The sequence below is a fragment of the Entelurus aequoreus genome, linkage group LG15, assembly GCF_033978785.1.
Source record: "Entelurus aequoreus isolate RoL-2023_Sb linkage group LG15, RoL_Eaeq_v1.1, whole genome shotgun sequence".
NCBI classification, from domain to species: Eukaryota; Metazoa; Chordata; class Actinopteri; order Syngnathiformes; family Syngnathidae; genus Entelurus; species Entelurus aequoreus.
Genome location: NC_084745.1, coordinates 5,592,432 through 5,606,648, shown reverse-complemented (window position 1 = coordinate 5,606,648; position 14,217 = coordinate 5,592,432). Strand labels below are relative to the sequence as shown.

The following is a 14,217-nucleotide window of genomic DNA, read 5'->3' as shown; positions in this document are numbered from 1 at the left end:
TCCTACAAGCCAGTTGTTTTATATACACTGTGATTATGCAGTTGTGTTGAAATGTGGGCAAACACAATGGTTATGCACATCCCCAACAGCAGCTGTGGTCTCCATGTTTGTGTTTTACGTCTCAACACCAAACACCTTAATTCTGCTTCATTCATGTCTGTCGAACGATCAGGTCTTTAATCGGGGGAAAAATGAAATTGGCAATTACAGAGAGAGAGAAGTCGAGTCCATTGAAAAGATCCAATGAGCCATGAATGGCGCTGGGAAAGGCAGGATGGATCCAATGCCTTTTTTCTTCAAACTGGCATAAAAGATAGCAGACTGGTAATAAGACGCTGTGAGGATTGTTCCAAAAGGAATATGATGGCTCGGTGGTGTGTTGTTATGCATTGTTCTCTTCTACTATACAGCAAAAGATGAGCAATCGCGTGACAAGTTCTCGATAAAAGTACCTTTAACGTTGCATGATACTAGCGTAGCAAGAAAAAACACTATATATATATATATATATATATATATATATTTATATATATATATATATCAGTGGTGTGCCGTCAGGGCCAGCAAGACCTTCTCTGCTGGCCTAACATAACCAGAAATCATCATCATAATTAAAGATAAAAGTCATTTTTAATTTACTTTCCCTAAATATGTAAAAGTATTCATATTATCTTCATGTCATATTATGCTCCTTCCAGTGCTGTTGTTTTTAGGTTATAGAGTTTTTATCCAATCAGAATTCAGTTAGCTTATGTTGCCATGCTGTACCAAATCTGCCTTCAGAATCAACAATGTGTGTGCACTTTAAGTGGACGGACACATACAGTTGATAGACAGTTGCTATAGCCAATCAGATCATGAGTTGTTGTCAGTAAGGCCTTCTAGATGGCCTAAGGCAGATATATATAGTGACGTTATGAGCCAGGTGACATAAGAACTCCATTACTCAGCATCAATCAATCAATCAATGTTTATTTATATAGCCCTAAATCACAAAAGTCTCAAAGGGCTGCACAAGCCACAACGACATCCTCGGCACAGAGCCCACACAAGGGACGTCGTTGTGAAAGACTATGAGAAAACTTGGGGAGGATCGCATATGTGGGTAACCCCCCCTCTAAGTACAGTCCCTAGTGGATCCAACATAACAGTGAGAGTCCAGTCCATAGTGGGGCCAGCAGGAGACCATCCCGAGCGGAGACAGGTCTGTAGCGCAGAGACGTCCCCAACCGATGCACAGGCGAGCGGTCCACCCTGGGTCCCAACTCTGGACAGCCAGCACCTCATCCATGGTCACCGGAACCGGAATAACCCGGCGAGGGGGCAAAGGAGAAAAGAAAACGGCAGATCAACTGGTCTAAAAAGGGAGTCTATTTAAAGGCTAGATTATACAAATGAGTTTTAAGATGGGACTTAAATGCTTCTACTGAGGTAGCATCTCTAACTGTTACTGGGAGGACATTCCAGAGTACTGGAGCCCGAACAGAAAACGCTCTATAGCCCGCAGACTTTTTTTGGGCTCTGGGAATCACTAATAAGCCGGAGTTCTTTGAAGGCAGATTTCTTGCCGGGACATATGGTACAATACAATCCGCGAGATAGGCAGGAGCTTGACCGTGTAGTATTTTATACGTAAGTAGTAAAACCTTAAAGTCGCATCTTAAATGCACAGGAAGCCAGTGCAAGTGAGCCAGTATAGGTATATATACATATGTATATAAAGGTATATACAGTATAGGCGTAATATGATCAAACTTTCTTGTTTTTGTCAAAAGCCTTGCAGCCGCATTTTGTACCAACTGTAATCTTTTAATGCTAGACATAGGGAGACCCGAAAATAAAACGTTACAGTAATCGAGACGAGATGTAACGAACGCATGAATAATGATCTCAGCATCGCTTGTGGACAAAATGGAACGAATTTTAGCGATATTACGGAAATGAAAGAAGGCCGTTTTAGTAACACTCTTAATGTGCGACTCAAACGAGAGAGTTGTTTTAGTAACACTCTTAATGTGTGACTCAAACGAGAGAGTTGGGTGGAAGATAATACCCAGATTCTTTACCGAGTCGCCTCGTTTAATTGTTTGGTTGTCAAATGTTAAGGTGGTATTATTAAATAGATGTCGGTGTTGAGCAGGACCGATAATCAGCATTTCCGTTTTCTTAGCGTTGAGTTGCAAAAAGTTAGCGGACATCCATTGTTTAATTTCATTAAGACACGCCTCCAGCTGACTACAGTCCGGCGTGTTGGTCAGCTTTAGGGGCATGTAGAGTTGAGTGTCATCAGCATAACAGTGAAAGCTAACACCGTACTTGCGTATGATGTCACCTAGCGGCAGCATGTAAATACTAAAGAGTGCAGGGCCAAGAACCGAACCCTGGGGGACTCCGCACGTTACCTTAACATAGTCCGAGGTCACATTGTTATGGGAGACGCACTGCATCCTGTCAGTAAGATAAGAGTTAAACCAAGACAAGGCTAAGTCTGACATACCAATACGTGTTTTGATACGCTCTAATAAAATATTATGATCGACGGTATGGAAAGCATGCCACAGTAGTGAAGAGCATGCGCAGTCGCCCCGTTTAGGTTGAATGTAGACATGATGTCAGCTTGATGTTTTTGATGAGCACTGCATCTTTTATGTTTACACAAGACAACATATGTATTTGCAAGGCCATTTTCAAGAAGGAGATTTAAAGAGAAATTACAGCGGCCAACCCCGGAAGCTTGAGTGGGTTCTACAGATTGTGAGTTCAGATATTGTATTTATTTATTTTTTCATGTTTAATGTTTTTTGCAATTTTAATTTTGACAGTATCACATAAAATATGTTTTAATTGCTGATGCGTGTTTATTGATTTTTAAATGTGCCAGAAAATAACCCGTTTTGTACACTGTTGAGATGAAGTGAAGTGAAGTGAATTATATTTATATAGCGCTTTTCTCTAGTGACTCAAAGCGCTTTACATAGTGAAAACCCAATATCTAAGTTACATTTAAACCAGTGTGGGTGGCACTGAGAGCAGGTGGGTAAAGTGTCTTGCCCAAGGACACAACGGCAGTCACTAGGATGGCGGAAGCGGGAATCGAACCTGCAACCCTCAGGTTGATGGCACGGCCACTCTACCAACCGAGCTATGCCAAATTTATTATATATATATTATAGTTATTTTGAGAGGTCATCATTAACGTCAAACATCACTGACCCGCCACTGACATATATATATATATATATATATATATATATATATATATATATATATATATATATATATATATATATATATATATATATTTGTTACACACACCCACATGCTTAATAGGTTTATTTTGCCTATCAGAGCTTTGTAGATCAGCTTTGCATGGGTGTTTTTTTCATGCAAACCTTAAATACATCAGCCTCTTGTGTTGAAAACGGACAATAATTGAAGTTTAATTTAAAAGTCAATTACAACAAGCAAGTGGTACCGATTCAATGGTATGGCCTCATGCAATTTCTTGTGCCAGTAAACAAGATATGCATACTAAATGTTAACTTATTGTACACTTCTACTTGAACTTTACAATCCTACATCCTCGCACCTTCACTTTCTGTCAACATCATTTGTCAGCTGGTGGCATTGTTTGCTTTACCGCTGAGACTAATTAGTAGAGACATGATCGGGATGGAGAGCTTGAGACCAGTGTCTATGGTATGTGATGTTTCCAGCTTATCAAGTCAATAAGAGTGTAGGAAAACCACTCTCACTCACCTCAGTCCTCCCGGTCTCTGGGCAGGTATTCAAGTTGATATACACAGCCATACACTTGGGAGCAGATTACACATTTACAGCTGTTAACTTTTATCCCCGCCCATTAGCCTTGGAGATAGGAGGTCAGCGCTTTCAGGCCTTTTCCTTCTGTTTTTACACAGCTGTGGCATATGTTGTAAGATTGAAGTCATTGAATCATCTTTGTGAGGCACCACTAAATATGTGGAGCATCAGCCCTAAATGGAATAGTCATGACAATGATGTTTTCTACTTAAAACAGCGGTGTCCCAAGTGCCACTCTGGGGCCATTTGCATTTTTAACCGCTCTGGCACATCTAAAAAAAATACTTTTATGAAAAAATGGATTGAAATAAAAGAGCAAACAGCTGCAATGTAACGAGATCAAGTTGAAATGTTGATGCTAACAACACAAAGCTGACAATAAACCTCTTTATTGTCATGACTCCCCATGACCGTTGTTTGTTTCCTTCGTTTCCGTATTATATCCTGTGCAGTGCTCTTATTTTTGTTTCCACTTCCTGTTTGCCTTCACCACTTCTCTAGTCTGAGCTCTGGTTCCCTGACCTGTGCCTGTATGGAAATCAGTCAGTTTGGAATCCGATCTTTTGAAATGTGACTGCAGTCGTAACGACAATGTGGCCTGTTTGCGACTCCTATGTCGTCTTTGGTGGAGCTACCACATTCCTGTGCACAGCACCATCACTTTCTTTTTTTGCAAGTCCTCCTGCAGTTGTTTTCCATCTTCTGACTACTTCCTCACAACAACCGCCACGACACAAACCCACTAACACACTGATAGGTGGGGTCCATATTTTCTCTTGTAGTGTTCATTTAAACAATCCTAACCCAACTTCCTGTTTTCACTTTATCGAACGTGCATGCAAGTGACGTCAAAGCCACAAGGGGGCCTGTGCCTGTTTATAAAGGAGTCTGATCAAGTTCACGTTTTACTTGCAAAACTAAACAACACTTTGGCCTGCAGTGTAAACGTAGTCTTGAGGTATACCCGTGGACAGATATCTACAGAACGTACAGTTGGATCAGCAACCAAATGTGACGTCAGGCTCGCTGCAGCTCTTCCTGTTTGTCACGGACATCCAGCAACAGTCGTCTCCAAATAAGAGTGCAGTCTCCAATAACACCAGACAAGTATGCTACAGTTGTTGCTCGTCGTTTTTAATCAAGAAAAAGTCACTGGGTGACCGGTGCAATGGATGTGGAGTGGAGCTAGTTAATAGTGTGAGAGTCCAGTCCATAGTGGATCTAGTTGATAGTGTGAGAGTACAGTCCATAGTGGATCTAGTTAATAGTGTGAGAGTCCAGTCCATAGTGGATCTAGTTAATAGTGTGAGAGTCCAGTCCATAGTGGATCTAGTTAATAGTGTGAGAGTCCAGTCCATAGTGGATCTAGTTAATAGTGTGAGAGTCCAGTCCATAGTGGATCTAGTTAATAGTGTGAGAGTCCAGTCCATAGTGGATCTAGTTAATAGTGTGAGAGTCCAGTCCATAGTGGGGCCAGTAGGAGATCATCTTGAGTGGAGACAAGTCATCAGCGCATAGACGTCACCAACTGATGCACAGATGAGTGGTCCACCCCGCTAGCGCCTCCTCTGTGGTCACCTGATAACCTCTTCACGCAGGAGAGGGGGGAAGAGCAGAAAAGAGACGGCAGATCAACTGGTGTACTGTACTGTACTGGTGTCTCCTCTTGATTACTGTCATGTATTGTTTTTTGGGGTCTCCCCGTGCCCTCCATTAAAAGATTGCAGTTGGTATAAAATGTGGCTGCTAGAACAAGAAAGTTTGACCAGGATGGCCACTGACTACCAGTACGATTTGAAGATGTTGTTACTTATGTACAAAATACTTAACGGTTCCGTCTCCAAAAACACTTGCTTATTAGTGACCCCCACAGCTTATTAGTGACCCCCACAGCTTATTAGTGACCCCCACAGCTTATTAGTGACCCCACAGCTTATTAGTGACCCCCACAGCTTATTAGTGACCCCACAGCTTATTAGTGACCCCCACAGCTTATTAGTGACCCCCACAGCTTATTAGTGACCCCCACAGCTTATTAGTGACCCCACAGCTTATTAGTGACCCCCACAGCTTATTAGTGACCCCCACAGCTTATTAGTGACCCCACAGCTTATTAGTGACCCCCACAGCTCCAGAGTGTTTTCCTTTCAGGCTGCTGTGTCATGACCTGTCGACCAGGTCAGGCCTTGTTTTGGTTTTTGGTGTGGTTCTTTCTATAATTAGTGTTTAGTTTCTCTCCAGTACTCCTATTTTTCAGTCTTCACTTCCTGTTTCTTGTTTTTGCAGCACTTTTACTTTGTTTGCAAGCGCACCTGTTGTCGTTTACTTATCAAGTCTATTTAGGCTCAGCTGTTGCTGCTGGCTTTGCTGGATCATTGCTAATCATTTAGTTGTATTGTTGCTTCATATCTACGTTACTTAGGTCATGCCATGCTAAGGACATCAATGTTTCTTGCTTACATCGAAGTCAGCAATGTGGCAAAACTCCTAGTATAAAAATCAGAAACATTATTACCTGCACGTCGTTTCCTGCTGCCCTCTGGGATCACGGCAACTACCGCTATCATATCAAGTTCAGTACCCAGCAACAGTTAGAGATGCTACTACCTCAGTAGAAGCACTTAGGTACCGTCTTAAAACTCATTTATATACTCTAGCTTTTAAATAGACACCTTGTTTAGACGGGTTGATGACGCTGTGTCCCCACTCTGCTGCTTGGAGAGGATACCAGGTGGCCATGGATCATTTCTGGAGAGGTACCAGTCTGGAGGACCACAGCTATAGACATGGCTGAGTCTGGAAGATATTACCCTGCCCCCATGACTATCTGTTCATTTCCCCATGGACTGAACAAATCAAATAAATCAACAATTAATTGAACAATATTCATTCAACAAATCAATAACTGCACCCAGTCACTCCATTGCAGCCGGTCACCCTAGAAGGGGGGTTCCTCCTTCTGAGGTCACTTTTCAAGCTTCTGGTGTTTTTTTACTGTTTCCTTGCCCAGATGTGGGTTCAGATCAGAGGATGCCGATGCCCTTTGTGACATTTGTGATACAGCCCTTTGAGACACTTGTGATTTAGGGCTATATAAACAAACAATTGATTGATTGATTGATTGATTGATTAAGGGCTATGTAAATGAAATGTGATTGATTGAAGGTAAGAGTTTTAGAAGTTAAACCAAGCTAATCATGTCTTTCCTTGTTGTTGATGTTTCCCCTGCAGGCTTGAGCTGTGCCGAGTATCAACATTCGGGGAAGGCCTCGTGCGTGAGCCTCAACTGGACGTTGGGCGACGCACAGTTGGAGGTTGTAAACACAGCAACAGGAAGGAGACGTGACTCAGGGATGCCCTCACGCCTCTGCAAACACACCTTGTTCACCTGCTGGAGCAGACTTTACTGCAAGGTAAAGAAATACCACTTCCCAAAGTTTGTGATGGTGTGTCATAAGGTTGTCCCGAGACCAATAATTTGGTACCGGTACCAAAATGTATATTGATACTTTTCCAAATAAAGGGAACTATGGAAAAATGACATTTTTAGCTTTATTTCAACAGAAAATCTTACAAACCCCGTTTCCATATGAGTTGGGAAATGGTGTTAGATGTAAATATAAACAGAATACAATGATTTGCAAATCCTTTTCAAGCCATATTCAGTTGAATATGCTACAAAGACAACATATTTCATGATAAAACTCATAAACTTTATATATTTTTTTGCAAATAATAATTAACTTAGAATTTCATGGCTGCAACACGTGCCAAAGTAGTTGGGAAAGGGCATGTTCACCACTGTGTTACATGGCCTTTCCTTTGAAAAACACTCAGTAAAGGTTTGGGAAGAGAGGAGACACATTTTTGAAGTGGAATTCTTTCCCATTCTTGCTTGATGTACAGCTTAAGTTGTTCAACAGTCCGGGGGTCTCCCTTCTGCTATTGCAGGTGCCACACATTTTCAATGTCTGGACTACAGGCAGGCCAGTCTAGTACCCGCACTCTTTTACTATGAAGCCACGTTGATGTAACACGTGGCTTGGCATTGTCTTGCTGAAATAAGCAGGGGCGTCCATGGTAACGTTGATTGGATGGCAACATATGTTGCTCCAAAAGCTGTATGTACCTTTCAGAATTAATGGTGCCGTCACAGATGTGTAAGTTACCCATGTCTTGGGCACTAATACACCCCCATACCATCACACATGCTGCCTTTTACACTTTCACCCTAGAACAATCCGGATGGTTCTTTTCCTCTTTGGTCCGGAGGACACGACGTCCACAGTTTCCAAAAACAATTTGAAATGTGGACTCGTCAGACCACAGAACACTTTTCCACTTTGTATCAGTCCATCTTAGATGAACTCAGGCCCAGCGAAGCCGACGGCGTTTCTGGGTGTTGTTGATAAACGGTTTTTGCCTTGCATAGGAGAGTTTTAACTTGCACTTACAGATGTAGCGACCAACTGTAGTTACTGACAGTGGGTTTCTGGAGTGTTCCTGAGCCCATGTGGTGATATCATTTACACACTGATGTGGCTTGTTGATGCAGTACAGCCTGAGGGATGGAAGGTCACGGGCTTAGCTGCTTACCTGCAGTGATTTCTCCACATTCTCTGAACCCTTTGATGATATTACGGAGCGTAGATGGTGAAATCCCTCAATTCCTTGCAATAGCTGCTTGAGAAAGGTTGTTCTTAAACTGTTCAACAATTTGCTCAGGCATTTGTTGACAAAGTGGTGACCCTCGCCCCATCCTTGTTTGTGAATGACTGAGCATTTCATGGAATCTACTTTTATAGCCAATCATGGCACCCACCTGTTCCCAATCAGCCTGTTCACCTGTGGGATGTTCCAAATAAGTGTTTGATGAGCATTCCTCAACTTTATTAGTATTTATTGCCACCTTTCCCAACTTCTTTGTCACGTGTTGCTGCCATCAAATTCTAAAGTTAATGATTATTTGCCAAAAATATATATATATTTATCAGTTTGAACATGAAATATGTTGTCTTTGTAGCATATTCAACTGAATATGGCTTGAAAAGGATTTGCAAATCATTGTATTCCGTTTATATTTACATCTAACACCATTTCCCAACTCATATGGAAACGGGGTTTGTACAATACAATAAACATATGTTTCCTATTGCACTCAAAGAACAATTTTACAAGGTAAAAATATAAATTAAAGGGTATTAAACACTTTGGGCTTTTCCTGTTGCACTCAAAGAACAATTTACAATTGTCCATAATCAAGAATTAGATTAGAATATAATAAACAAGCTTTATTAACATAATATTACATTTTTTATGGTTGCCACTCCTGGTCTGTGCTCTAAGACAAATACAATTATTAGTAATTACTCAAAACAAAACTATGGATAAATGTACACAGATAAGCCATGTAGCAGGTAAAACACACTTTTGTTAAAGATAAAACACAAATTGTAGCAATTTGTTACGAAATTAAGCCATTTTACTTGCATTGGTTGACGCTAGATGGGCGGTCTTAACTCTGCTAATATTTGGCATCAAGTCAAGCAGTCTATGTGTCTTCATGTTATGTATCTGCATGTTATGTATCTACGTGTTATGTACTTACCTGTTATGTATCTACATGTTATGTATCTTCATGTTATGTATCTGCATGTTATGTATCTACATGTTATGTACTTACCTGTTATGTACCTACCTGTTATGTATCTACATGTTATGTATCTGCATGTTATGTATCTACGTGTTATGTACTTACCTGTTATGTACCTACCTGTTATGTATCTTCAAGTTATGTATCTACATGTTATGTATCTGCATGTTATGTATCTTCATGTTATGTATCTGCATGTTATGTACCTACCTGTTATGTATATTCATGTTATGTATCTGCATGTTTAGATCTACATGTTATGTATCTTCATGTTATGTACCTACCTGTTATGTATCTTCATGTTATGTATCTGCATGTTTAGATCTACATGTTATGTATCTTCATGTTATGTACCTACCTGTTATGTATCTTCATGTTATGTATCTGCATGTTTAGATCTACATGTAATGTATTTACATGTTATGTATATTCATGTTATGTATCTACATATTATGTACCTACATGTTATGTATCTTCATGTTATGTACCTACCTGTTATGTATCTTCATGTTATGTATCTGCATGTTTAGATCTACATGTCATGTATTTACATGTTATGTATCTTCATGTTATGTATCTACATGTTTATATCTACATGTTATGTATCTGCATGTTATGAATCTTCATGTTATGTACTTACCTGTTATGTACCTACCTGTTATGTTTCTTCATGTTATGTATCTACATGTTATGTATCTACCTGTTATGTATCTACCTGTTATGTATCTTCATGTTATGTATCTGCATGTTTATATCTACATGTTATGTACCTACCTGTTATGTATCTACATGTTATGTACCTACCTGTTATGTATCTTCATGTTATGTATCTGCATGTTATGTATCTACATGTTATGTATCTGCATGTTATGTATCTACATGTTGTGTATCTACATGTTATGTATCTACATGTTTTGTATCTGCATGTTATGTATCTACATGTTATGTATCTGCATGTTATGTATCTACATGTTATGTATCTGCATGTTATGTATCTACATGTTATGTATCTACATGTTATGTATCTGCATGTTATGTAACTACATGTTATGTACCTACATGTTATGTATCTGCATGTTATGTACCGACAAGTTATGTATCTTCATGTTATGTATCTACATGTTATGTATCTACATGTTATGTGTCTACATTTCACGTATCTACATGTTACGTATCTACATTTGCACAACAGGGGAGCTGGTTAACTTATGAGAGTAGTGTATTTAGGTTTGTGAGAATGTCAACTTGTTTTCTGCATGACGTCAGTGAGTGAGTGGGCGAGTAAAGAGAGAGAGAAGTCGCGCATGCACTGCACAGTAGAGTGATGAATGGGTCTGGTTGTGTCCTGCAATACTAATAATAAAGCAAGCAGATTGTCACAAATCAGTGGCCTCAAATTCTGACTCGAAAGCAGAGCTTAGCAGACCCGTTGCTGGGTAAAGTGAAGTGTGTAACCCCCTATGAAAACATCAACCCTAAAGGGAATGTCTACCCTTTGCTCCTCTACTACGGTCTGCGCCGGAGCAGAACAGCAGGACAGGTGTAACAATTACATTATTACCTGTCACTCTTTATAACTCCTTGTGCAGATCGCAATGTTCATTATTTAAATGTTTACCTAGGTTTGAAGCAAAGATGCTAATACTAATCGCCACATTTGGCGAGGCGTGTTTTAAAGCAACACTTGAAGTGCGGCACTTCCTTGTTTAAAGTGTCAACTTTACCGTTAGTTTTGAAGCCCAAATACCTCCATATTGTACTTCACACACTCTTTATTAACCAGTAGAATTGTAGTTTTTATTGGTAGTTTTGAAGTCCAAATACCTCCATATTGTACTTCACACACTCTTTATTAACCAGTAGAATTGTAGTTTTTATTGTTAGTTTTGAAATCCAAATACCTCCATATTGTACTTCACACCCTCTTTATTAACCAGTAGAATTGTAGTTTTTATTGTTAGTTTTGAAGCCCAAATACCTCCATATTGTACTTCACACCCTCTTTATTAACCAGTAGAATTGTAGTTTTTATTGTTAGTTTTGAAGTCCAAATACCTCCATATTGTACTTCACCACCCTCTTTATTAACCAGTAGAATTGTAGTTTTTATTGGTAGTTTTGAAGTCTGAATACCTCCATATTGTACTTCACCACCCTCTTTATTAACCAGTAGAATTGTAGTTTTTATTGTTAGTTTTGAAGCCCAAATACCTCCATATTGTACTTCACACCCTCTTTATTAACCAGTAGAATTGTAGTTTTTATTGTTAGTTTTGAAGTCCAAATAACTCCATATTGTACTTCACCACCCTCTTTTTTAACCAGTAGAATTGTAGTTTTTATTGTTAGTTTTGAAGTCCAAATACCTCCATATTGTACTTCACACACTTTATTAACCAGTAGAATTGTAGTTTTTATTGGTAGTTTTGAAGTCCAAATACCTCCATATTGTACTTCACACCCTCTTTATTAACCAGTAGAATTGTAGTTTTTATTGGTAGTTTTGAAGTCCAAATACCTCCATATTGTACTTCACCACCCTCTTTATTAACCAGTAGAATTGTAGTTTTTATTGGTAGTTTTGAAGTCCGAATACCTCCATATTGTACTTCACCACCCTCTTTATTAACCAGTAGAATTGTAGTTTTTATTGTTAGTTTTGAAGTCCAAATACCTCCATATTGTACTTCACACACTCTTTATTAACCAGTAGAATTGTAGTTTTTATTGGTAGTTTTGAAGTCCAAATACCTCCATATTGTACTTCACACACTCTTTATTAACCAGTAGAATTGTAGTTTTTATTGGTAGTTTTGAAGCCCAAATACCTCCATATTGTACTTCACACTCTTTATTAACCAGTAGAATTGTAGTTTTTATTGGTAGTTTTGAAGTCCAAATACCTCCATATTGTACTTCACACCCTCTTTATTAACCAGTAGAATTGTAGTTTTTATTGGTAGTTTTGAAGTCCAAATACCTCCATATTGTACTTCACACACTCTTTATTAACCAGTAGAATTGTAGTTTTTATTGTTAGTTTTGAAGTCCAAATACCTCCATATTGTACTTCACACACTCTTTATTAACCAGTAGAATTGTAGTTTGTTGCCCTTCTTCCTCTCCAAGATGTTATTACTTGTATGCACTTTGTGTGAGCGTTTTGACACAATCAACTTCATGCGCCTGTAGTCGGCGGCACTCAGATGAAAGAACGATACCGGTACTTTTCAAAGGCAGTATAGTACCAATTTGAATCAATTAGTACTTAATTAGTACCGGTATACCGTACAACCCTAGTGTGTCACCTTTATTTCTTTAGCTGTGTATTTTGTGAAGAACCTCTAGGACAAGAAATGTGTCCTCCTCCTATTTTCCCAGCTGCAACTTTGCCCTCTTGTCTGCGCTGTATCAGCCAACATTGATTTGTTTTACTCACATTTTGGCTCCCCCAAGGTTAGAAGTCCATTGTGAGCTGCTGGCAGCAAACTGAAGATAACACTTCTCTGAAACCTGATAATGCCTTCAGCAATTTCAGTCCCTAAAATCTGATTTTGGATAAGTTGATCTATTGTGTTATGTTTGGTTACAACAAAGAGGAGTTGTGGTAGGTCAATGTACATGAACGCCATCAAGATGCCCTTGTGGCAATGTCAACGCTCACACTTTGTTTCGTTTTGTCAAGTTGGCTTTTCATGAGATAGGAACGAGCGCTTGTCAAATACCACAATTGGTCCCAGAAAGACACAATAACCCTTTCATGTCCACATAATACAATTCATCCTGGGAGTCCAAAGTGTGCGCCTCAGTTTTTTTTGGCCTGCGACAAATTCTGCAGACAAAATGAAACACATTTGAACATTCCAAAGAATTGAATAAAAAGGTTCCAATATGTAGAACATTCCACACAGCCTGTGAAGGACATCCGACTAATGAGAGGAAGTAACCAGGAAGTAACATTTGAACATTCCAAAGAATTGAATAAAAAGGTTCCAATATGTAGAACATTCCACACAGCCTGTGAAGGACATCCGACTAATGAGAGGAAGTAACCAGGAAGTAACATTTGAACATTCCAAAGAATTGAATAAAAAGGTTCCAATATGTAGAACATTCCACACAGCCTGTGAAGGACATCCGACTAATGAGAGGAAGTAACCAGGAAGTAACATTTGAACATTCCAAAGAATTGAAGAATAAGGTTCCAATATGTAGAACATTCCACACAGCCTGTGAAGGACATCCGACTAATGAGAGGAAGTAACATTTTTGCAGCGGAGGATCTTTGACCTGTATTTTTTCAGGAGGTCAAACAGCAGAGCTTTCCTGTTCTACCCTCGTTTATTGCGCTCAAACAAACTAACTTGCTCACACTTAAATTTTTCATAAACAAATATTTAACAACACCATGGGCTAGCTTATGTTAGCATTCATGGTTTAACTGTCAGGCTTGTCACTGACACTCTACTTCCTGTTTTATTTCCTGTCAGCGCTCTTACTTTAGTTGCAGTTCCTGCACTCTTCCCTGAGCGCTCATTTCCCTCACCTGTCCCTGATTGGCAGCCTGGCACACCTGGTGGCAATTGCCAATCAGGCTACTATTTATACCTGCCTCGCCCTCCAGTCAGTGCTGCAGGATTGTATGCTGCAGACTGTTTTCTGTCTCCAGTTTTCTCTCCTGTTTCCTGCATTTTGGACATTAAAGTCATGTTTCCTGCATCAAGCCTGCCATCTGTGCACCG

General features: G+C 39.6%; 1 protein-coding gene across 1 annotated transcript in view; it reads left to right on the top strand.

The window, feature by feature from the left end:
* The window catches only part of adarb2 (adenosine deaminase RNA specific B2 (inactive)), a 206,114-nt gene that overhangs the window by 186,272 nt on the left and 5,625 nt on the right, over positions 1-14,217 (top strand). The window contains exon 7 of the mRNA XM_062021926.1: positions 7,054-7,235. Coding sequence (XP_061877910.1) covers positions 7,054-7,235 — 182 coding nt within the window. The remainder of the gene's footprint in view (positions 1-7,053; positions 7,236-14,217) is intronic.